Here is a 26,144-nt window from a genome sequence, read left to right on the forward strand (position 1 = left end):
CCAGGTGAGCTATTTGGTTATTTTAACTGCATACTTTTCTAATGGAGGATGGTGAGGCTGTTCAGCAGAATGTAAAGTCTCTGAATGTAGTTGGTGTTCAGATCTTTACTGTGCTGAGATTTATGTAACTTTATATCTCAAATAATATTATAAATTTAAAAAAAAAAATACTTCACAGAAATGAATGAAATGCTGATGAGATACAGGCCTACTGTGTATACCGCTTAATATCAAAAAGAGCCCGTGACCATGTGAAACTTTGGACATCCCTGGTGGGGGTTGCACTAAAAAAAAGGAGTAGTACTTCTAGAATGTGTTCGAAAGTGTTCCTACTTCTTCAGCTATATAAATGATTTAAAACTCTCTTAGATTAGCTGGAAAATGCATCGTCACAAAGCTGAAAATAGGCTGCTCATTTAAAAAGTTGACTTTTTACAGATTATATTTTAGGACTTTTACTTTGTATTTGTGTTGTGAGCTGTAGGTGCTGTGATGTCAGTAAAGGGATTCCTCCTTCTCCTCCTCCACCTCCTTGTCCACTCTCTTTTCCTCTCTGGCTGTGTGTGTTGGTGTCAGCAGAGGCACCCCTTTGTGCCCCCGTGGAGGTGACTGCTGCACTTTACAGCCTGACAGAACGGGCACCTTGGGGAGCTGGCACACACACAAACACACGTACACACACACACACACACACACACACACACTGGCTCTGAGGTCTTATTGTGCGTCAATGACACATAAAGTTAAGAAGAAAAACACACAACCAGCACAAAGAAGCATTACACGCCAAGTCAAATGTAAAACCACACAGTGTAATCCTCATACAAACAGTATTTCTGACAAATTGCAGCCTCGCTGTGCACCAACAGTAAAAAGGCGCATGAAGACCGAGCGGTCCACCTCACGACAACTCACTGCAGCTTTGTGAGTCATTCTGAGAGAACACAGGCTACAGGGTCGGTGCCAGAGTGCTCCCACTTTTTTAGAAAAAGGGTATTTCTCTTAAAACATCGCCCTGGGAGTACATGTCTGGGATGAGTCACTGCTTAGGCGGTATCTCCCCCCACATGACAGGCCTCGGCGAGTCGAAAAATGGTATTTACGCCGAAAGACGGATCAGCCTCCCTAAGTTTAGAACCGACCTTTCTATAAATGGGGGAGTGTGGGTTGTGTATGCATTTTTGAACCACATAAAAACTGTATGCAGATATGTATAAGATGGATCTGCTGGAGTCATTTTGAGCTCTGTCTTCAACCCATTTTCAAGAAGCAGTCATATCTAGAGCAATGACTGAGGGGTCAGTCATTACATATTTAGGTTGTGCAGCAAGTGCACATTTTAGATTCAAGTACAGACCACAATATATCACTTAATAAATTTGGGGGATGTGTACATCAAATGATGCACAAAATATCTGTATCTATATCTATGTCAATTAAATTGAGTGGTACACCCATAAAAAAACATGGAGCACAAGATATAAACTATACAGTCAGAAAGCGTATGTTAACATTAAAATGACCAAACAAAGTGATGGATTGACAAAAATGACCTCTACGTGACAGTGACATCGCCCTTTTAACTCCTGACTCATTGGTGCATTCATTTTCTAAAGAAGACGCATTTCACTTGGTATCAATAAAGTATTACATCCAATGCCCGCCTCTCCTTAAATACCAAATGTAAGAACAATTTTAGTTTTAAGATCTCTTGTGATGATTGCATCAGTTTGTATATGTAGTATGATTCATGACTGAACTAAGCAAATATTTAAATATATCAGATTGGCTCGGTTGATGTTGGATTGCAGTTGAGGGACGAAATCTAAACATTTGATGTGGTGATCAACACAAATCTTAACAACAGGCCTTTATCGTAGAAGATGCAATAATCTCTGTTAACCTTCATATAACTATTATCTGCATATGAACGCAGAATCTGTATCTGTATCAAGTAGTACTGACGAATCATGTTTGAGTGGTCTTTGGTTGCATGCAGGTAAACAGTCCGTGTGGAGAACAAAAGAGGTGGAAAGCATTGACGGAAACACAGAACCCATTGGCTATTGTCTGACGATGATTTAGCTTTTTATTAAGAATTTATCTGCATTTGTATACAGATAACTGTTTAGCCAAAACGTGTCTTTCTCGTCATTCTCACTCATGAAGTTGCTAATCGGATTGGTCTGGATATCTCTTATCCGTTTTCAGATACACAGCTATTACGGAAACCTGGAAACACTGGCTGCTGCCCAATTGACACGATAGCCGATGGGTTTGAACGATGGAGCTGCAACGCGTTAAATCATTATTCATTCATCAAATTGGTTATCAACTATTAAATTAATCACCAACTATTTGATGATAAAATGCTGGAATAATCATCTTTCTAAGAAATCCTGTGCAACAGTGGACTGAATATCTTTATGTTATGGAGAAAATAAGACATTTGAGGACGTCACTTTGAGGTTTGGGGAAACAATGAGCAAAGTTTTCGGTTTCCCTCACAGGTGTTTCTAAAACCTCTAGACAAACCCGCCAAGATCTCTGTACTATTAAGAATTATAGCAAGGTCAGCTTAGCTGCTCTAACAGGTGTAACTATAAAGGGACTCAAGGGAGTTCACACACCCTCATGAAGAGGTATAATCAGGTAAATAAACACCTGTGTGAGCTGGCGTGTCCACGGGGGCTTCGACAAACAGTAACACTTTTAACAAGAAAAATCTGTAGGGTACGTTAAATACTCAGCAGTCCAACACATCAAGCATCTCCTCTTCTGAAGTCAACCTCAGGTTGACTAGAGGACAGGTGGTCTTCATATTGGGAAAGCTTATGGTGGATTCTCATGGTGACCTTTGACACTGCTTTAATCTTCCACTTTGGTTCCTGATTGAGGGCTCTGCAGGGTGTGATGTGTTGGTAAAACAAGGCGAAGGATAGTTGATGTTGTTATTCAGAGGTGTGAACCTGCTTTGAAGTGTGCAGCACATTCATGTCAGCTCTTCTTCGGCTTAGAGTTTAGACTATGTCATTTGTAGATTAAATGGTGGAGCTGGAAAGGAAAGCTCTTGGTTTTCCAGTCCATCTACTTTTCAACTCTCACCTTTGGTCAAGAGCTTTGGGTAGTGACCGAAAGAATGAGATCGCAGATACAAGTGGCCGAAATGGGATTCCCCTTTAGGGTGGCTGGGATCAGCCTCAGTGCTCTGACATCTTGAGAGCCACTGCTCCTTTGCATCGAAAGGAGCCAGCTGAGGTGGTTTGGTCATCTGATTAGGATAGCTCCTGTGTGCCTTCCTTTGGAGGTATTCCTGGCACATCCAACTGGGAGGAGACCCCAGGCCAGACCCAAAACTTGTTGGTGGGACTAAATAGCCCATCTAGCCTGGGAACGCCTCAGGATCCCCAAGGAATGCGTCTGGTGAAAGGGATGTCTGGAACGCCCTGCTCAACCTGCTGCCACGACGACTTGACCCCGGATAATCGGAAGGTAATGGATGGATGGATGGATGGATGATGGATGATGGAGTCAATGAGGATTTCATCCTCTTACCCACTTCTCTTAGTCTAGGGGGGTAGCAAGTAACAGTGCAGAGGAGAGACAGTCACCCTCTTTTCCTTCGTGATATCTACCATCCACAAGTCAAATTTTGGACTGCAGTCAGAAACAGTCACAGGTTGACTCGAATTCTGTCAAGTGAGGATTTTGAGTTTTTTGTGATGATCTGCAGGGACAGAAATCTAACAAAACTGTATTTCTGCTTGTTTCAGTTCGTCTCAGATAACTGATTTGCATAATGTATCATATTTTTGAGAAAGCTCTGCATTTTTTTTTTTGCCGATTTCAAACCGAAGCAGATCACAGTTGGATAAAAAACAAAAAACAAAAACACAACTATCTCAAAGGTGTATTTAGCAAAGACCACAAAATGATAGATAAAATGCCCAGTGGAGCTTTTCAAGCCTGAGCTTGAGTGATAACATGTTTATATGGATGTAAACACAGGGCTGCACACGTTCAGGCCATCTCGGAACAAAAGAGACGTGAAGGTAACCGCCGCAAAATCACGTTACATAACAGTTTGTCTCCAACTTTAATCATTTCAAGTCAATCTGCGCGCCGACGAGGCCGCGCACGGCCGCTTTTGCGCACATGACTGAGCAGGCCATATAGGGACCGCACTGGCAGAATGTGCAGGTGTCATCGCTCGCTATTGGATTACTGTGGGAATTCCCTACGTCATTTTCTTTTTATGCATCTCTTCCACAAGACGCATGCATGAAAACCCAAAAAATCGATCGATCATATCCGCCAGTCAGTGCACAACAACAAAAAGCAGAACACGATACGCATAAGACGACGCTGCGGTTGTTTAATGACAGATTCAGCTGCTTTGAGCATCATCATCATCATCATCATCATCATCATCATCATCAGCAGCATCACTGCTGGAAGCCATGAACACCTACACGGTGCCTCCATCCCTGGCGGCGCACTGAGCTTACCTTTGGCGCAGAGTTGCGGGGTGTTGGAAACGATGACTGACACCGACACCTGCTCAGTGGTTTTCTGCGCGGGGATCTCACGGTTTAGGTCGTTATCCCTGCAGTCCAAATGAGGAGAGACGGGCGGGGTGCCGCTCCTCCACCCCCCCACCCCTCCCTCTCAGATCCAAAGCCAGGGTAGATTTGGGCTCGGAGTCACGTATCGAGACGGTATCCCTGCTGCAGAGACACCTCGGCCCTCCTCGGCTGCAGCCTCCAGAGGTGTGCGCATAAACTCCACCAGCAAGCACCCTCCCTGCACTCCCGTCCGTCCGCACAGGAGGCTGCTGCTGCTGCTGCTGCTGTGGACTTCAAGCGTGCAGCTCACACAGGCATCGCATCCTTACTCTCCCTCTCTGCATCGCAATGCGCTGCAGTCAGTGCCGACGTCCTCCCACCAGACCGGCAGATGCACAAAATCTGACTGGGCAGAGCATGCAACCGCTGTCGAGAGAGAGAGAGAGAGAGAGAGAGAGAGACAGAGAGAGAGAGAAACGTAGCCTACCGGAGGATGGCGTAATGTTTGGTTATTTGCAGTGGAGTGACTCTCCTTGCTAGGGGCGCGGAGGGACTTATTCAGTAGATGGCAGTGCCTGAGATGTAATTTTTGCTCTTGGTAACATATTTATACACACTCATACTCACTGCTGCATATTAATGTGGGAAAACAGAGTGGGCGGTGACTCAAGACACGTCCCAGAGGGAGGGAGAGAGAGAGAGGGAGAGTAGTCAACCTGTAGACCTGCACAGATACTCTCCATGCTGCTTTAAACTACAGATACTGCTTCACATCTGTAATCAGTATGAAGCATGAGATGTTCACATACAGACTTTGCCGAATTGGTGCATAACAATAATAAACAAACACTGAACAAGAAAAATATAAATTAATATGAAAAAAAGTGAGGAAACACAATGCACATATGCACAAAATGAGCTGCACGGTTGTTCAGGGAATGTGTCATGGTTACAGTATGAAATATAAAGAATATCTGCAATGATAAGTCCAAGACATTCAAAGATTGAGATAAACTATGTACAGTTAAATTAGATTAAAATATGTTATTGTCAATTAATGCTGTCTGACTGCAGTATTTGCTTTCGCCATTATTCATATTTTTATTTTTAATGGACCAAAATATTTTATTCTGATCTATTAATACAGGTTATAAATATAACTATGACACCTCAAGTAGGACGTGAGTGAACCTTAGATTAATTGAGGCCCATTAGTCTTGTGCCAGTTGTGTCAAATTAGGACTCTGGGGAGGCCTTTCCCACCATGAAACTGCCTCTGCACATGAAAGCAAACATGATGAATGAGTACAAACACGTTCATTCAGTCGTGTTGACACTTACTGTCGCAGACTGTACAGACAGGTGTCAGCAGGGAAACGGTGCCCCCTGGTGGCCGCTCTACAGAGGTGCAGCTGTAGATGAAACGGGGTAGATGGCCAGCAGCAGTGAAGTGCTGCTTCAAAGTTGACTGGCTCCAGTTCTAGCATGACACCTACTCTGCAACCTGTCAGCATTCCACAGCCCGGGCCTGAAAGACCAAGGGTGGGCAGCTTGGCTAACATTACTTATCTTTAGTTCACAGCAGTTTACTGTCCATCAGGAAACTCTGTAAATCACGGAGAGTGGGTGCAGAGCAGTCGGAGGACATCAAAGGGAAAACCAGAAAACAGTTTCTCCATAAAACATGATCCAGTTTCACCAAAATCAGTGAAATCGTTGGTGGCGTGTGACTTAGCACTGTAAAACATTACGTACTTCTGGCAGGTACCTGGAGCACAAAGTTACATAGTGCAGAAACAGACGTACAGGGCGTCAGGGGGAACACCACCATTCACCTGATCACATGTATACACACAACGTACACTCAAAATTATTTAAAATCTGTAAATTTAGGGTAGGAAAGTTACACAATGTTGCTTCAAAGCATTTTCTGATCAGAAGGGGACAAAACAGCAGGACAAGACAACAGCAATGTTGAGGTTTCTGTCAGGTCACCGGATAAATTATTAGCCGAGAGACGGCAGAGACAGGAGTGCCAAGATGGCTGTGCCCAAAGCCACCTGAGATTCAAAACAGCTCTTCAGAAACCTTTGGTGGATGTCACGGATACGTTCTTTATACTGTCTACAGGTACATTTCCACGTCCTGTGTCCAATTAAACCTCTTGTCTGGACTGTTTCATCGACATGTGTCTCATCCTCCTGTTCTTCTTCTTACTGGTGCATCTAGTTTGACGTACAACCTGAGCAGAGGTCCAATCAGCCAGAATATTTGAAAACACAAGAGTCAGGCAGTTAAAGCACATTATTCATTCATTGCTATAATAAAAAATAAACAACTCAAATTATTTATCTTGGTTTTATTGCAACAACAACAGTGCCGAAAAATTGCACAGTTTGCCAATTTACAATGACATCAGATAAAAATGTGAGAAATATAAAAACATCAAAGCAATCCATTTTGACACAATAATGCTTAAACCTGAGGAGAAAATACTCTTCCACACTTGAGCCTCACCAAAAAATATAAATAAATAAAAAACTACCTTTTAGACATGGTATTATTTTCTGTCACCTAACTGCCTGGTACTGTATAGTATTAAAAATCAGATGACTAACTAGTTCTGCACAACAAGGACCAGCTAGCAGGAGGTTACAGGTTTTAAAGTCACTCTAGGCAGAAGCAGAATAAAGAACTGATAAGGTTACCAGACTATAAAAGCACTTATAGACAATTTTAACATTTAATATGATTTTTACTTCCATATTACCAGATAAACACTGGAAAAAGAAAAGCTATTTTTCATTCCTTGGAAGAAAAATAGTGAACACAATAAAACTAACGTGAGATGATTTTCACAGCCATCTCTCACACAAAGTTAGCGACACTTGTAACACTCTGTAACAACAACCAACTTTGTTACAGAATTTCAAAGTTTCATAGAGGTCGATGTTGGTTGTCATTATAAGTCATTTCTGTGAAGGATGCCCCTTCATGCAAGATGTATGTGCTTCGGACATAAAAACATGTTTATGACTTGCTGATAAGGAGCAGAAGTATGTTACACTGCACGAAATCTATGTTGTTAAAATACTCGTTATTAAAAATTTAGTTTGACGAAGGGTTTACGTTCTTGGCTAAAACAGCAGCTGGTCAAGTTTCTTTTTTTCTTGCCACATTTAAAGTGATAAATCCAAGTAAGTAGAGCAGGTGATAGTGCTTTAATTTGAATGTTAGAAAGGAAGGAGAAATCTGTGACTACTTCGTCTGTCGGTAGGACGTTTTAGTTTTTTCCTTTATCATCCAATATGCTGCATAAGTAAATGTACATTTGATTGACAAGGTAATTAAATAAGATACCAGAAACAGTCTGAGAGTGTAACTATCCAAGTCATTTATGAAAGAAAAGCCGTCATGAAAAACACTTGAGTCTAAAATCTTTTGTTTCTGTAACAATAGTGTTTAAATATATGATTTAGCTGTCAGTTTAAATTAAGACTGCTACTCTTGTTATTAATGGTATTTATTAAATAAATGGTGCCATTTTACTGACATAAACTTTACTCCGTTTCCTCAAATTACTCATGTTTGTTCAACTTGATCTCTCACACCCAGAAGCATTTAAATACAGGGAAAGACTCACAATAATGTTAAAGTGTAGAAATCATGTGTTCACTCAAAGATTCCTTTGTTTGAATTCAATCTTGGCAAATGTAACATAGGTGAACACTGTAGATGGTACAACCCTGACTACAAAAATGTTGTAATGCTGTGTGAAACAAAAAATAATAAATAAAAATAATTCAATGTTCAATTTGTTAAACTATTGTTTTTGTAACTAAATAGTAGCATCCCATCTTTTGGAATCAAGGTTGTAGATGGAGACAACAGGACCACACTCTGTTTCACCACATATTTGAGTTTCTTTATGTTTCTGCATGATTTTAATCCAACTTTCAACCTAATTCTGGTTGACTTCAAACTATGTTTAAGCTGCTTTTATGTCTCACTGTAAAATTCAAGATATTTTTAGACAAAAACACACAAAACCTCATTTTAAAATGTTCCAGAACATCATCTTGTCTGAGAAAATGTCACAATTCTTTCCACCAAATTGATGACCACCAAGTTGATTTTTCCAGTTTGAAACAGAAAACCTTCATGTGTAAATCTGGAACTACGACATGATCACAGTGAACACCGATATAAATCACATTTATATTCATATAAAAACAGAACTCATCTCTTCTAATTTGTTCTACAAAGTAGTGAATGCCACCAATTCACGAGACGGACGATGTGCACCTCAAAAAGCGCTAAAACTGCACCAAACAGACAAGTGCACAGAAAAGCTGATCACTTACACCACTAGTAACTGTATAAAGTCAAACACACAGAGACATTCAGTGCAGGTACATTCACATTGGGAACAAACAGCGGCGTCTTTGTTGTATGTTGACTTGTGATTGTATGCTTGCTCGAGTGATTGGTCCCTAATGAACTTCTCTTTAGTATCTAGTTATTATAAAGTCACGCAAATCAAAAAAAGTGTTGAAGGAGTATTTTTGTGCACATTCACACAGAACCAATGAAGTGCACTTCCACTCACTGTAGGCCTTCATCATTTAGCTGAGGACTGCATGGGTTTAAACGGACAGGCAGGTGTGAGAACTGCTCAAAAAGGCACAGCAGCTGCTTCACTGACATGAGGGGGTGTGAGCAACAGCAGACGGATGTAAGACAAAGCAATAAGACACAAATTTAAACAAAGCGAGGCATAAAATACAAAAACTCAAGTGTCATGTTAACAGACACTGTAAAACAAGTCTTTACTTGTGTTTCAAGTTTTTTCTTAATTGGATTGATTGATAAAAAGTCTAAGGGCGCATTCAGACAGGATCGGCTGCTGCGGTGAAGTGCTGCAGGGTTGTTGTAACCACTGTGAAACAGTCAGGAAATCATTTTGTATTTTACTGATTAACCGGCTTATTGATCCCAGCACTCCCTCACTCTCCTTCACTGTCTAGGTCTCTGAACCACTACTAGCTCTCTCTCTCGAACCATCAGACAAACCAAATTAAAACTTCTTTGTGTCACTGTTTTGCAGTGTACACTGCACTCCAAAAACAGATTTAGAAGATGGGTACATGAAATAAACAAAGTTAGAACACAACAGATAGAGTATCGTAGTTGAATCCACCTGGATAGTCTCAGAGTTTCAGAGATATTTCAGGCTGACTATGGAGGGGTTAGCTCAATCTGATCATCTGATTGGTGGCCACAGCATGACGCTGGGCTGCATTTTTCCAGAAATTGGATTTGGCTTAACTCCTCTGCCACAGGTTGAGTTTTAAAAGCAGGGCTGGATTCTGTCTGAATGTCTCCAAAGGAAGGTCAGTGTGAGTGCAACTAGCCTTAAATGGAAATAGTTGGCACAGTTAAAAAAAAAGTTTAGATGTTAGGCCTACACGCCAAAACAACACACCACATTCAAACACCACACAGGAAACAACCACAACGATGGTTTGAAGCGAATGTGGCAACAGAATCTTCAATTTGAATCCAACTTCACTTCCAGCTTCATGCTGTCATGATGTCCTCACCTTGCATTAAAAGGATAAAGGCTGGTTATATTCTGCATTTCTCTTTCTGTCAAACCAACAATGAATGTAGTTTATTTTGAATCTTACATACAATATGCTGCTGCCATCATTACGCAGTTCAACACCAAATGTTGATTAATCCACCGCTGAAAATAGTCCCCAACAAATACGTTTCCTCCTGTTTGAGTAACAACTGTTAAAAACTTGAGTGTCCGGCTGCTTAGGAAACTATACACTCACTTTACTGGGTACACGTGTGCAATCTAATGTGATCCAATACAACAGCTCTACCTTTACAAAGGCCAGAGAGGTATTAATTTAACTATAATTTTATTAGAGGTTGTAGTTGCCAGTGGGATTGAACTAAAGTGCATTATATTGAGAGGGGTCTCTCATATTTTGTCTATTTACATACATGACAGGGCCATATTAGAAAAACCTTTCAATATAATGCACTCCAGTGATTCACCAACAACTATGACCTGAATAACAAACTTAATTATAAGAAATATATCGTCTTTCTGACAATTATACACTTTGTAAAAATAGAATTCATGGCAGAGTTGTCGCATTGGATCACATCAGATTGTACAGGTGTGCCTAATGAAGTGGCCGGTGAGTGCATGTTTGTGAGAGGATGTCTTTGTGGGCTTGGAGTTGGTAAGTCAGAATTTATTTAGTCGAAATAACACACTGTTGGCAGAAAGAAAAATAGCTCCAGCTTTGTCTTCTAAGTCTTATATTCAGAAAAAAAAAAATCATTCAAATGGTCAGATTTTTGTTGTCACAGATGTACTGCTTCATGTGTGGTTGATGTTAGTTTGCAGTAGATTATGATAGCTCAACATGCTTTAATAAAACCGCGAAATGCTTATTAACCTCGACACTGCAGCAGTGCAAAGAAAATTACAGCATGAGGTTAAAAGCTAGAAGTTGTTGTTTTAATCTCTAATCATACTTTATCAGCAGCAATACTGAACACACGGCGCATAATTGTCCACTGAACATAAATCCGAGGCTTAGTGAAAGTAAATAATCTGTTTTTTAAACTTTCAAACGATGATTCATTCATTCATGATGTACAGGTTCTGTATGAAAATACCAGTGACCACAAGTGATGATAGTCGTTATGAACCTCAAGGTTGAGCTTTGTCTGTAGTTTTATGCTGTGACTGTGTCCATAACATAAAAAAAAAATAATATTTATGATTCTTCCCATTCTTAGATGCTAATTTGTCTGTTTAGCATATTTATTTTACAGTCACCTCATAAACTTTTGTTGTAATCGTATTAAACCATTCACCACCTGCACATTACTGCCAATCTGGCACATTAGGACAAGCCGGATCAAACACTACGGCGGTGCCTATGAAGTATTCACCTCTCTTTGAACTTTTTTCATTGGTCACTGACTCACAGGAATTTTCATTGATACTGATCAACAGAAAAAAAAATGACTATAATGTTTATTCAGATTTTGTAAAGCCGGATATTCTTATTAATTTAAGGTTGTTTAGCTTGTTGTTTTTACTTTCACATTTGTTTGTTTTTACTTTTACATGAGTCTTTTTCTGTCGACCAGCTTAATTCCATTCACTTCGATTCAGTGCTGTAAAAAAAAGTCATCAGGTAAATACTTTCAGGGATGTGTACATGTAATTTTAAGCCATGACACAGCGTAAAGAACACACCAAAAGATGTCTCTGTAGCTTAATTAGGAGTGTTTGAATTGACACAACCAAGCAAAAAGATAATTATAGTGTGCGCTATAAGCTGCAGTTGTTTGTTGTTGTGTGACAGGTCACTACTTCTCTTGGCTGCTGACTGAATGAGCAGTGGATTAAAATGTTTCAGAGGTGCTCATTTTTGTTTGGAAAGTCAACATCAGACAGGGAAATCAGATTTGAGTGTTGTTGATGATGATGATACTGAAGCAATGGCAGAGCCTCATGCAGCGCTGCTTCATTTTTATTTTGGTGCTGAACCATTGCTGCACAGCTGCAGCTTCACTGAAGGCAGCAGTTAGTTGTGCGCTCGTGATAAAATCAGCATAACGTGAATTTTAACATCAATAAATCCAGCAGTAAGTTTCTCGACGGTTTTCGGTAACGGTAACAGTTTTCTCGAATCGTAGTTAAGCTACAGTCAGTGAAACTAAACATGACCTGCACTGATATTTCACGTTAAAACGTGCGGTAAGATATTCTCGGTAATGTAAATCGAATCCAATACACTTTTTTCTCCCAGATTAAGCAAATATCTTCTCACGGTACACGAACACTTCTTATCCTAATATTTCCCACTTTGATCCATAATTACAGTGTTTTTAAATCATTCATTTTACCTCCACTAACCATCTTGCCATCAGATCTTAGCTTGTGACTAATTATGGATGTATTCATACTCTGTGTATGAACCAGAGATCTCCTATTTTAACTACAAAAATATTTTGTATTTTGAGAGTATAATTTTTTAATGAATTTATTCCATTAAGATTCTGAAATACCTCTTCATACCACTTGAGGGAGTCATGCACCACCAGTAATAAACGTACCATAGTGTAAGAATCAGTGTACTAGGAAAAAAAGGAGGATTACGCCCTATTAAGGGCTATGAAGGGCTATAAATCCTGGGAAGCTTTTAATTTGAAAGATCTGTGCAGGAAGTTTTGAGATTTGTTGAATAGAAAGAATAATATTTCTGTTTAGTGAAACTCAGAGCAGCAGATTGGCGAATACGGCATCACTACAATTGTTCTGATAGAAGCAGTGCTGTAAAAATGCACATTATAGTGAATTTATCATGACACCAGGTAAAATGGAGAGTTGGACTAGTTTTGATGAAGTGGAGACAGTGTCCACATACACATTTTAAATTATTTTGAAAATCCTTGTTGCTTTTCTCTTTGAGTTCTTTGCTCATAAAATTCAAGTAGGAAAGTATTTAAACTCTTATTTCTGACCACAAGACTATGAGATGCTTATTTTAGATTCATCTCTGGTCTGCTGCTCATGTAACAGTCATTGTTGCCTAAGTGAGTGAATGAAAGTCACATGGCGACGTGAGGAAAAAAGGACAGACACCTCAAAATGAATGCTTGCCATGCCTCTGAAAACAGTTTGGCTACATCACTGTCTTTCAGAGAACATAGACGAGAACATCATTTTCTCCTTACACGTCATTGTTCTGTATCAAAAAGTGAATGAGGGACAATGTAAACATGATTATTTGGATGCTTTCTGATGGAATGGATGTATGACTGCGACAGTCAACAGGTAGAGACGACACAACTCTAAGTCATTGCTAAGCAGTAGGCAGTGTAGGAGTTTACAGTGTAGTGACCACAGTGAACAATGCCACTGAAGACACTAGAAACAAGACATTTTAACAGTAACACCCTGTTATGAATCTCTAGTATCAGTAGCTTCACTGGTTGTGGAGTTCTTGCTCCTTGAAGGCAGAGCTATAGATATACAGAGTAAGGCAAACTTGGTTTTCACGTCAATCCTTATGGAGCCATATTTGCACCAAATGTTCCAAGGCCTTTACATCCTCTCAGTTTAAAACATAGTGTAATTACCATGGAGCTTTTAGTGCCAACATTGAGCAGACAGTTCCCCAAGCTATGTATGTCTATGGCTCTGCTCCATGGAAGCTGGACAGAATAAATCTTCCCGGGACAAAATCAGTCTCAACCAGCCTCAGTGAGTAAAGCTGTAATTTAGAGAAAGGCCTGTTATGGTAGAGATGTGGACTGAAACCAGCCAGATACCGTCAGAGTAGGCAACACAAGGCCATGGGGACGAGCGCTGCCGTCAGGAAGTAGGTGACTCTGTAAAGGTGGAGTGGAGAGAAGGTCACCATGGCGATGGCAAAGGGGAGAGGGAGGCAGGATGTGAGAGGCAGGAGTTTGCTGAAAGAGATGAAGACAAGGTTGAAGCAGATTCGTGACAGGAGAACACATCTAATGTGTGTTGGTGATGATGTGCTCTTACCTGTTGCTGAGTTTTAAAGTGTTGCAGTTAATAAGCAGCATGTACACAATTATTACAGGCACAATGTGTGGCCAACAAGGGTCAGGATCCAACTGGGTGGAATACCTGCAGAGGATCACAACGTTGGTTAAACAAAGACATTTCGTGTCCTGTTCAACACAGACCCATCAGCTATTATTTAATTATGGTTTGTTTGATAGGGATAGATACAGTATAAATAGGCAAACTGAACAGGAAGTAAGTTGGCTGGAAGCATCATAGTGTTTGTACTGGATGATAATTTGCAACATCTGTCCCGTCTGCTGCCAGCAAATATTCGGCTAACAGATATTCACACCAAGACATCCTCTTCCGAGCACTGAGTCCAATTAGTTACTTCTGATGCGAGAATGACGAGAGAGACACATTTTTAAAAAGCTCTGTGTTTTGCCATGGTATCAAAGGAGGTATCAAGTATCATATTTTTAATCCTAGAATTGTATCGATGGTTGAAATCCTGGTTTCATGACAACCTTACACAGTAATGTTTTTGTACATGTAGAAATGAGGATTTTTCTTAACAGACACACAGCACTAATTGGCATGCTTAAATATGGTATTTAGCATACCTTCTAATACACACAGTCATTTAGGTGCTTTGCCTCTCACATGATCTCATATTACCTCAGGTTTCGAATCCAGTGGATGAGTGAGGGTGCGATGAGCATGACAGGGAGCGTGAAGAGCGCTGATAAGCAGAGGTGGAGCTGTAAGTCATCCCTCACCTCCTGCAGAGCGCACTCAGACAGCAGGGGGGCACCATTACACTCTTTAGGCTTGTTTAAATCGACCGAGCCGTTCTCAACCTCTTTGTGCTTCTGGGGTGCCTGGAAAGATGGTGGAACACTTGCATTTTCCCCCCTCTGCATTCACACCACTATCAACCACAATACCATCAAACTGTTGTGTCTAGAGCAAAAAATATTTCAACCTGAAACGCTTACCAGATTCAGCATGTGACTCAAAGATCTTTCTGCCATCTGAAGCCTCAGTACCTGAACATGCAACAGCAAACAAACAGATGTGTGCAGTGTCAGGGATGAGGTATTTAAACGGATTTAATTATTTATGACAGGAAAAGGCTTCATAAGTTTTTGCATGTCCCAAAACTCACCCTGTAAAGGTGGAGCAGGAAGGCAGCAAAGATCGATAGCGCCCCGCAGGAAGTGCCACCCGTAACGGTCAGACACAGAGTGATGAGGAGCTGCGTCCGCGGTCGCAGGGTGCCACAGTCTCGAGAGACACATGGTCTGTAGATAAAACAGAAGGAATAGGAATCAAATGTCAGAAAAACTTTTAAATTACAGTTATGTGTGTTATGTAAAGTGCCTAAAGACCAGTCACCTTGATGTTTAAATGTCTAACCATACCTGTGTAGCGGAGCTAATATTAGTGAGACCAGTCGTATAATGAGACGGAGGAGTGTGCTGCCCCAGTATGCAACAGCTGCCCCAAAGATGTAAAGCAGAGGTGACAGGAATTGGAGCCATTCTTCAGCTGCTCCCTCGCCCTCATGAAATGTTGCATCAGGGGTGGTTGGGGGGAGGGTATCCATAAGAGGGAGGCAAAGAACTGACCAGACCTCCTGAAACCAGCTATAGCTGAGGGGAGGCAGGAAAAGCAGGATTAGTGAGAGAAAACATGATTTGAGAACATTCAAATTTTTTGAATATGCAAAATCAACATCTAAAAAAAAGACGTTTAGGACCCCATTTTCCTTGTTTTTGTGTCTAACCGCAAGGCTGCTATGTATTATTTGGGCTCAGATTGTGTCTCAACATTGGAAAATACCGTACAGACAAGAGTTAGATCATTTTTGTTTAACCAGAAACTGGTTAAACAAGGTTTCTGTTCTACCGCTGCCTCTAAAGGCTAGTTAGTTTGTGTTATTGTGTGACTATCGTGTTTTAATGTGTTAGTTTGGATCTATAAAAACACCAAAATCACATAATAACACAAACGATTGAGGCAGCAGATGAACAGCAACAGGTACAATTTCTGTTTTTGTTATTAGAGTCTGGTAGCTTTGAACAGAATGATAAAACAGCCATTTGTGTGCGAGATGCAATTAGGGGCTCTAAAAAGTCTCGTGAATGGACCTTGAGTTAAGATTTGTCTGTCAAGTTATCGTTTCACACTTAAATTCATCATTCAGACATCCAAAGCATACCTAAGCAAGATGTGCAGAATATAAATGGGCAGATTGACTTTATGAGGTAGCAGGCCTTTGCCCACCACCTGTCTCATGTCTGCAGCTCGCCTTGACTTCAGGATGAAGGACAGCTGCCCCCCACATGCCAGGAGGAGCGTTACAGCTGTGTACACCGGCACCATGGGACCACAGAACCTCAGTATCTGTCAGATAAGAGTGTGGAGGTCAGACCTGTGGACCTTCTCCTGTTTAAATCACTGAACAATACATGTAATAATATGTCCAGGAATGTTGCCCCCAAAAAAAAAAAAAAACAAGAAGTACCTGTCCCAGCACTCTGGGTAATGAAGTCCTTATTGACACCTGAGGTTAAAATAAAAAGATATTAGAACACTTCATTTATTTCTTGTCACATTTCAGCCTTCTTATTGGTGACAACAGCAATAGTTGTCATAATGAGTTATCAGGATGTGAAGAAGTTGAACAGCAGTACCTTATACTGGCAGTTGGGGGCAGTGTGGAGCTGAAGGAGGACGCCTGAAGTGTTGTCTGGACGGCCTGTATGGAGCATCCCTGAGATCTCGGTCACTGATGGCACGCTGGTACAGAAACAGTGAACGTAACGTGTAAATCTGACAGAAAAAGAAGACAACTGTTTGCAGGCAAGCGCTGACTCACCTGACGGTGGTTATAGAGTCCTCTCGAAACCACGGCACATTTATCCTGTACACATTGGGAAGTCTATCTGCAAACAAAACAATGATTATCATCACATTTTAACTGTGTGCACACATGCCTGGAATTTGATCACAAGACAAACTTACCTTTATGTACTTTACACTGACTTGCAACATTAATTCTGAAAGCTTGATAGACCTGAAGACACAAAGGTGTTCACAAGTTAGAGTTTACAGAGACACTGAGTGACACGGAGTCCAGCAAGGACCTGATGATGTAATGACAGCTACCTGGTGGAAGTGTTGCAGCTTGATGGTGTGAAGAAGTCCAGAGGAGTTGACCGTAACATCACTAACGGTCAAACCTGAAAAAGCAACAATTACTGAAAAGTTCTCACCTGGATTTTAGAGAATCAACACAAAGACAACTCACCAAAGGACAGGACATGTGGCACCGGCACAGACAGCGTCTGAGATTCTTGTCTCTGCCACTCGCACTCCACCGTGAACTGTGGACCAGACAAACTATGAAATATTTTCTCATTCATTTATATCAATTACATTACAATTTACATTTTTTTTGTCTGGCTGTCGTCTCAAGATTTTATAGTCTTTTGTTAAATGTTTGAATTCTGATTCAACCAGCAGCGGTTACTGATACCACAAAATGTTCGACAAGCATTCATGGTCACCAGATTAATTTTTAATCCCCAATTTTGGTTTGTAGTAAAATGTTTACAACAACTGTGTGGATCGCAATCAACTTCGTGTTCCCCTTTGAATGAATCAAAATAACTTAGACTTAAGCTATTTAATTTAAATACGTGTTAAACTAATGACAATCCTATTAGGGATGCACGATATGTATCAAGGCTGATAAATAATAAAATTAATCAGTCAATTCTGGAAAATTTATATTATTATGTGTTGCTGTGATAATGGAATTATGGTCCATAAATTATTGGTCAACAGTAACAATAATAAATTTTGGATTCTTATGCCAAACATTTAATAGGCTTTCTATGAAAAGCTTAAGTTTGTTTGTGAAGTGTTTTAATGCTTTAATAGAAAAATATTATTTTTATTAAGAAATATTAGTTAAAAAAAATACATGCATCCCTAATTCCCATTTCCCTCATGTGTACTTCGCTAATTAAAAGATGTTAACATGCCAACACTCTTAAGTGTGAGTCAGTAGTGATGTAAGGTATAAATCGTCAACATGACCTGCTAAGCATGAGCATGGGGCATATCATCATCAGAGAGGAGTGATTCATCGTTTTGTTTCTAGTACCTGTTTGCCGTTGAGGTTGGAGGCAGAAACAACCAGATGAGTAACTGAAGACAAGTCACTGAGACTCAGAATCAGGACCTGCAGAGGACATCAAACAGTTATGAGCAAACAGCAGCAGTTCAGATCAGACTGACAGCGTCTCTTTAGAGAATAAATTACCTTGTATGGTGGCAGAAGCTCAGTTCCCATGGACAGATCCACAGCATGCACACTGGGAAATTCAAAGAGCATGAAGGAAGAGTAATAGAAATACACACGTCATCCAATATTAAATATAATAAAAGGTTGATTGAGGCTATAGGTGGTGAGAAAAGAGATACAATCATATTCTTACCATGAAGAACCGTTCTTGTGCACGCAGCCATACACCCAGCTAGTCATCTCCTGTTGGACAGTAACAGTAAATCAGAGTCAGAAAAAAATGATGCATGTATGAGATATGGAGCTTTTGCACTTAAATCTTTAAGATTGAGCTTTACATTATTCATTCATATATATGGTTGTATAGCTGAAATCCAAACACAGCAGTGCAGAAAACTCACCAAGTTGTTGTTCCGGCAGTAGAAATGGCTGTAAGCTTTCCTGCGACTTGACAGGGCAAACATAAAGTATTTGACCTGTCCTTCCTGTAGAGAGAGAGCAACACTCTATCAGGTCTTTGTACCAACATAAATACATGAACTCCTTACTGTACATACAAGTGTATGTAATGTTTACTCATGTTTTGTCTAGTTATTTTACTAATGAATTAAAAAACAACAACAACAGAGTGTGTTACCTTTGGTGTGCTGTAAGCCAGACGTAGTGTGTTAACTTCACTCCATGCTTCAGGAAAATCTGAAACATTCAGATAAGAGTGATTCCATGGTCGTGTCACTCAATCAAAACTTCACTTTGATTAGTTACATGGACAGGATGGTGCTCTAAATAGTAGACTAATAAAGTCTAACTGTGTTTACTCCACCATATTTCCTCTTACCTAAGATGGAGATGGAGTTGTCTTGAGTTTCGCCCAGCATCCTGACAGGGTGCCTGATGAAGTGATGGTTTAGCACGGACATTTTCTTCTCTGGGTTCTCTGTGAACTAATTAGATCAAACAGGTTAGTTTGGAAACAGAGGACACATGCTTGCAATGGATGTTTATAAGAGACGTAATCTTTCATGAGCCTGTTTGACGAGTTCTAGTGAGATACTATTTTCTCTGATAACATCCCTCCATTTATTTTCATTATCTAAAGATTCACTTTTAAAAATGTGTTAACGTTTGTTGTTCTGACCTGTCTGGTTTCAGGATTTATGAGGTCGAAGAACGCCCTGACTGTAGCAAGAACAAGCTCTTTGCACCTGGAACACAGAAACACTGCATATTAATAATCTGCATACTATTTAAATGTAGATATGAATGACTGCACTGTCTACTGAAACATAATGCTATGTTTTTACCAAACAATGGACAGATGATCAGTGGACACCCACGTCCTGGGAACTGCTGTTGCCTTGATAAAAACAAGAAGACATTCAAACAAAATGTTAAAGGTACAATATGTAAGATATTTACTGTAGTCTGCTCTCCAGTGGAGGCGCCAACAAGGCAAAAAATACTATCTCTTGAGAAGGTGATATAAACTAAACTATACAGCAAAAGAGAAATTTGACCTAGTGGAAAGGTATGTTTAAAAAAAAAGGGTTCCTTAAAAAGTTCCTGCAGTGAAAGAGGGCTCAATGACTGACAGGTCAAGTGCCATACAATTCACAAACATTACTTACCACCAGTGACAACTTATTGGGGTCTCCTGGAGGACAAGGTAGGGATGTTAGGCCAGAGCGGACCTGGTAGTCACGGTAACCACCCCCAACAGAAAGGACTGTGACATTCCTGAGCTTGTTCGCCTGGTTCACCCACTTCTGTCTCACCGCGGAGTAGAAATCTGCATCGAGGAAGGGCAAAGATTCACTCATTTATTTATCTGAGTTTGCATTTTATATCATAGCTGTGCTCTTGAAAAGTTCTGTTTGTATTTGCTTATATAAACAAGTCACTGTCAAGTCACATTTAGGAATAGCACAGCCTGCGTTTGAGTATTGAATTCAGGGACTGTCTGAAAATATGTGGTTTTATGGCACGTAAAAAGCTCAGTGTCCGTTCAAGTTCCACATATTCCTCGTCAATGTACCGTTCAAGACCAGCATGATAGTTCTCCTTACCCAGCAGGTATGGGTCCAGAGCCAGCACTGGAGCCAGGTGAGGGGAAGCCTGTGTTATGATGAGGCTGACCAGATTGGTGTTGAAGCGGGGCAAAGTGTACAGCGCCCGGGCCACCACTCCTCCCATGGAGTGGCCAACGAGCACCACACTCTGAGGAGGAGTCTTCAGGTGCTGACCGAGAAAAGGAGAAAACGGACTGAAGTCACTTGCTGGGTTTAGCGTGAAACATCTAAGAGAACGTGGAGTTGGAGAGACGAAAGGCTCCTGTTTGTTAGTTTCACCTTTTTTCGACCTCTGCCTCTCTTTGATGTTGCACTTTGTGTTCGGGATTAGTTGTCCCGATAGTTGAAGACTTAAAATTACTTTGCAGGTGTTTTGTGACTGATGCACCTGCTGTTTGTGCATAAATTATTTGACCTCTCTGGAGCTTTGTTGGTTGTCTCATGTTGCTTTTAGCCTAATTTCCAAGAGCTGGTTGGCAGATCACTTTTACTGCTGGCAAAAGCTGCTAACTGGCATTAATCTTAATATAAACTACTGTAGCTATGTTTACAAACTCCAAGTGCATCGACAAATATCCCCTGCAGGTTGACAGACATATGAATATTTCATGGAATATTTACTGTTGGGAAGTCTGACTGCACTCCTTAAGATTGGCTTCTTGTCACGTTGTCGTAATTTATTCTATTGTTGCCTTGTAAATGTCTGCACCACTGTGAGATATACAAGTCAGAAGGATTAGGGGGTGTTGAAATGTGTTTGATATGTATTCCCCACACTGAAATAGTACTCCACCAGCAACAACATCTGTCATCTAGAGTAAGTAACCCTGTCCTGAGTTGATGTTATTTGAGGCCTGACCTTGTAAAGCCTCAGGATGGCCTTAATGCTCTCATGTAGGAAGTGAGTCTGTCTGCGCAAACTGCCGCCGTAAAGGGCCACCAGCTCCTCGTTGAAGTCCACAGTGAATACGTTGAAGTGGAGACCTCCCTCCATGTTTTCAGCCTTCCTCAAGGCCACAGAGCCCAGGGAGCGAGCTTCATGAAGAGAAGGAGACATTTGATTGTGTGAAAAGTTTTGAAGTGTGAAAAGTTCAGTGAAATCAATCAGATGTGATGTCAATGCACGTACTAAACTAATCATCACCATATCAGCTCAGCTTAAATGCTACTCTGCCAACGGATATGCTAAAATAATTATTTATGCACAGCTCGTGTGCAAATTATTGTTTTTATATTCTGAATTATTGATTACAGTCATCATGAATTGAGCTTCTTCAGCTCCTCAGGGCAGTTCTTTACTGCTTTACTGCTAAAAAAGCTCATTAAATTTACAGAGACTACCCTTTTCCTGTATGGAACCTGATATTATCTGACATGGTACAGTGAAGTTGAGAAGCTTATCAAACAACTGCTGTTGTTAAAAATAATACATCGGCTTGAAGAGTCTAAATGTGGGACAAGAAATGTTAATGACCAGAGAACGTGGACCATCATCGCAAACGGCGCAGTGTAACTGCAAAATGTTTGTTTTCATGTGAATAAAAAAGCACAGGAGTTTTCCTCCTACACAGAGCAAAAACAGGGAGCTAGCATATACTCAGAAATAATTCATGTCATTGAGAGAGCAGCTGAGTCATTAGTGAAAATATCAGGTCACCAAAAAGTGCCAGGTTTGATTCCCCAGGACAGAAATATTACTCCCAAATAAGTAGAAATATAACATTAAATACTCACATTAAACTCTTAAAACCAACAATGCATTCATTCCCTCTTTTAACACATTCTCACTTTCCTTCCCTGTGGCACTTCATATATCTTTAAAAATGGATCACAAAAAATGTAGCTTCATTTTTAAAGATGAAAAATTAATGTCATTTCCAGAAACAGTCAGGCACTGTACCAATGCATTTGTGAGGGACTATTTTCAGCTGATTAACACAAATGTGGTGCTCGAGTGAGTATTTCTGGCAGCAGGATGGTGTGTGGAGGACTGAGTCAAAATAAACTACACCGTGTGTGTGTTCATGGCAACGAAGAAACATGTTACTCAGTGCAAAAGTGTGGCTCAATTATGTGTTAGTATGTGTTTTAGTAGGCATGGAGGAAGAAGACTATCAGACTTTGATACATAGAAAGTTCTTGTTGGTCAGATCAACTCATTGTTGGTTTATATAAGAAAGGGCTAGTGATGTTTCATGTTTCTCTTTTTATTAATATCTACAAATACAAAATGTGTAGCTGTGTACATCACCAGAAAAACAAATCAGTATCATGTTATGAAGTGAAAGGTTAACACAAACGTATCACATTATATATATATACACACTGTTTATCTTGATAATACAAATTGTTATAACCTTATAACATGATAATTTAAATGTCGTAATAACGTGAAAATCTCTTTTTATAATGTGAAAAACACCTTGTTATAACAATAAACCTTTCACATTATAAAAAGGTGATACTGACTGTTTTTCTTTTTCTGCCGTGGCAGCAATATGCTGCCATAGATCTGGGTGTACATATCCTTGAAATGAGGAGAAAGCTGTTTAACAACAACAACAAGAAATACAAAAACACATTGAGAGTTTTTGAAGATAAATAACGTCCCTAATATTCACATAGATATTCCAGAACCACAAAAAATTGATTTAGTCCTAAATCATAAAAAGCGTGTGTGCTAAATTGTAAAGGACAATCCAGTCTGCTTGCCGGTCAGGTACAGACTAATCATCAAAAAGCAGGAAGCCATGCTCATGTCCTCAAACAACCTCAGCACATCCACTCCTCCTCCTACAGCTGAATGCCTTTTCTGTCCAAAGCTTTCACTTTCCTCGTTTCCTCCCTTTTCTGGTTGCTAACTTAAATGCTTATACTGAAACCTGTCTTTGAGCAGTCTTTATTAAACCCGTCATTCATTTTATGCGCTCACCTTGTTTGTAACTGCCTGCATTTCCAGGCAGGAAGAGCACAGGGGCACCGGTGAGTTTGAGCGCTCGGGTCTCTTGGGCGTACATACCCTCTCCGTAGAGGTAGAGCCCGTACGCCGGGTAGAGTCTGGCCACACGACGAGGCAACGCCACACGCTGTCAACCCAACACACACAGACAAAGACAAGGTTTAGGAGTCCTATAGTCACATTATTCAGCAACAGTTTACACAGCAGTCTCACTATAAAGCAGCTACAGCATCTACTGTATACAGACCTTTGTCAGGCTACATTTGGGGAACAGTAACATTGATTAACAGCTCTCTTACTTACCTCTCTCTTACTCTGGGCTGCTTCTCACAGTATTGTAAATCACAGTTTACTCTGGTCGGTAAACTTTGCAGTGAGACCAATATTACCACAAGCTTCATATCGGTGCGTATCATATAACACATACCCTGATACAGATAGGTCTGTGATGGGTCAATATCAGATGATATGTCTCATGGATGACTCTAATAGACGTTTTTCACAGCAGCATGAAATAGTCAGGTCAGCGCATGTGTTTCCAATGATACTAATTAAGGTTCTGTCCCATTTATTGACTTTCCAGTAAACCAACATGCACCACAGCAGCACCCTGACTCGGTTTGACCTGAATGGAACAGAGCCTTAATTAAGTAATTAATTGGTAACACCTGTGTTTAACTACGATTTGATGTCAGAATGGCTGATGCGAAAAAGGTCTTGTGTTACGTGCCAAACCTACTTGGCAATAAACCATGATAGAAATGCTGATTAATCAAGTAGTCTGTTGAGACAAAATTAATCTGTAACAAACTTGCCAAACATCGCTGTTTCCTGCCTCTTAATTTGTTTTTTTATTATTGTAAATTTGAAGGTTTGGACTGTTTGAAGTTATAATGAAAATATCATTATGTATGACTATTATACATATCACATTTTACTACATAATATCTGACTATACAATCACTAATGAGGAACTTCTTGGTCATGTTTCAGTTTATCTCACTGTATTTTCTCAAGGGCCGTATGCTGTTCTTAGTGGTACCACCATTAATTTGAGGTCTTGTCTTACCTGACTGTTGTAGATGTAACAAGGGTATTTGTTGTCACTGTTGTTCTGAATGTCATTGGTGGTTTTATTGATCGATCGACTATGGAGTTTTCTTGTTTTGTTGGTTTGCTGTCTTTTTGTTTTGGATTTTGAATAATTTCTTACTTGTAAATGTAAATTTGCATCTTTTATCTGCTGCTACGCAATTTTTATTCAGTATCTACCTCTCTACTGTATATATGTACAAACATTCATGTGCATACACTTCCTAGTCGGTTACGTCTGTCTGTTGTTTTCTGTCAAATTGTTTTTGTCCTAACGTATTCTGCACTTTACACAGCCATTTTTGCATATTGCATTGTAATGCATGTGCACTTTATTTAGTTTATGTTCTGTGTTTCATGTAGCATCATGGTCCTTGTCTCGTTTCACTGTGTAACTGTGTCTATGGCTGAAATGACAATGAAACCCCTTGAACTTGACTTGTGTGGACACCAGGAATACCTTGATAGTAACTAATGGGGATGCAAAGTAATAAACTAATAAATAAAACACTGGAAAAATAAAAACATGTATTAAGTTGCTGCCCTAATATTGATGAAATCCAGTGTAATAGTATGTGCTCATACCTTTTACCAGAAAACTGAGCTGTATAATACAAATTACCTCTTACCACACTGATCTATCAAATGTGTTTTTATTTACTGAACCTCTTTCTCATCTGTGTGCATTCACCACGGCCCTACAACATGAACAAAGCAGATGTTTTTAGCTCTTTCCATGCCCATACAGTGCATTGCCTCTAGCCGTGCTCCACTTCTGGACAGATGAACACATTAAAAACATAAAGCAGAGGAGGAGAGGGCGACCTATATTGTCTCTGCTAACATCTTGAACTATCTCCACCTGACCTGCAGCCTCCACTGGAGATGATCAAAAGCAGCAGCTGATTTATGGCTCGTTTGAGTTTATCTAATCTCCTCCACAAACAGACACACCTCCCACTAACGCACAGGTGAGAAAGCGTTGAGGAAAATGCACGATTGTAGCGAGCAAGTTTCAGGAAATAACGTAAAGATTTGTGTGCTCAAATGATTTAGCAAAACACAACATGCTCAGCCAGCGCGGCCAGCACGGCGTGCTGCTGGCTAATTACTGGGTGCTCCACGTTAGGAGGCGTTAAGTGTAATAATTAGCCCGGGTACTCACCCGATACTCCGGGTATTCAAACATATAGGTCATACTGCATCTGTTCTCCTCGAAACCAGTCAGCAACTCTCGCAGGCCAACAGCCAGGAGCCCCAGAGCAAACCCGTAAAAGGCCACCGTGGCGAGTTTCATGGTTCAACTTCAGCCTGTGCGTGTTTTGAAGGTATCACAGGTGTTTGAGCAGCGCCATGTTTCTAATGTTCATCCCGTGAACTCCTCCTCACCGTGTTAACACCAACACACACACAGCCAGGCTGATGCTGCTGCTGCTGCTGTCACCACACTCACCGGCTCAGCCCTCACTACAGGAACTACACACTGTACAAACAGCGATGATTGACGGCTCGCTTCAGCCAATGGGAGGAGGGGACGTGAGAAAATGGACCAATAGAA

General features: G+C 40.4%; 2 protein-coding genes across 4 annotated transcripts in view; both read right to left on the reverse strand.

Moving 5' to 3' along the window:
- The window catches only part of hecw2a (HECT, C2 and WW domain containing E3 ubiquitin protein ligase 2a), a 39,222-nt gene extending 34,247 nt beyond the window's left edge, over window positions 1–4,975 (reverse strand). For both annotated transcript variants that reach the window (XM_019267759.2, XM_019267758.2), the window contains exon 1: window positions 4,509–4,975. The gene's annotated coding sequence lies outside the window, so the exon portion shown is untranslated. The remainder of the gene's footprint in view (window positions 1–4,508) is intronic.
- Window positions 4,976–6,903: 1,928 nt separating this feature from the next.
- Window positions 6,904–26,057, reverse strand: pgap1 (post-GPI attachment to proteins inositol deacylase 1). 2 transcript variants are annotated; one of them, XM_027281914.1, is made up of 26 exons: window positions 25,752–26,057; window positions 23,555–23,621; window positions 21,395–21,570; window positions 20,533–20,704; window positions 20,095–20,255; window positions 19,771–19,823; window positions 19,605–19,671; window positions 19,305–19,410; window positions 19,104–19,162; window positions 18,868–18,951; window positions 18,660–18,709; window positions 18,485–18,536; window positions 18,326–18,403; window positions 17,465–17,540; window positions 17,323–17,396; window positions 17,179–17,230; window positions 17,033–17,099; window positions 16,848–16,953; window positions 16,679–16,717; window positions 16,373–16,557; window positions 15,573–15,803; window positions 15,317–15,452; window positions 15,147–15,197; window positions 14,827–15,029; window positions 14,164–14,268; window positions 6,904–14,081 (listed from the first exon to the last, which is right to left on the reverse strand). In XM_027281914.1, exons 1-26 carry the CDS (start codon window positions 25,881–25,883, stop codon window positions 13,943–13,945), a joined length of 2,721 nt encoding a protein of 906 aa, XP_027137715.1. In that variant the 5' UTR covers window positions 25,884–26,057; the 3' UTR covers window positions 6,904–13,942. The 2 variants fall into 2 exon arrangements, with proteins under 2 accessions (XP_027137715.1, XP_010742760.2); XM_010744458.3 differs by having other exon boundaries at window positions 23,468–23,621.
- Window positions 26,058–26,144: the final 87 nt, after the last annotated feature.

The sequence above is a fragment of the Larimichthys crocea genome, chromosome I (assembly GCF_000972845.2).
Source record: "Larimichthys crocea isolate SSNF chromosome I, L_crocea_2.0, whole genome shotgun sequence".
Classification (NCBI taxonomy): Eukaryota; Metazoa; Chordata; class Actinopteri; family Sciaenidae; genus Larimichthys; species Larimichthys crocea.

Bases quoted from the DNA above. Each gene is read 5' to 3' on its own strand.
- pgap1 (XM_010744458.3), bottom strand. From the start codon at position 25,883: ATGAAACTCGCCACGGTGGCCTTTTACGGGTTTGCTCTGGGGCTCCTG. The intron at 18,710-18,867 runs GTGAGTTTTCTG...ACTGTCCAACAG, and splicing joins ACTGCCGGAACAACAACTTG to GAGATGACTAGCTGGGTGTA. The intron at 17,541-18,325 runs GTACTAGAAACA...TCTGGTCCACAG, and splicing joins CCAACCTCAACGGCAAACAG to TTCACGGTGGAGTGCGAGTG.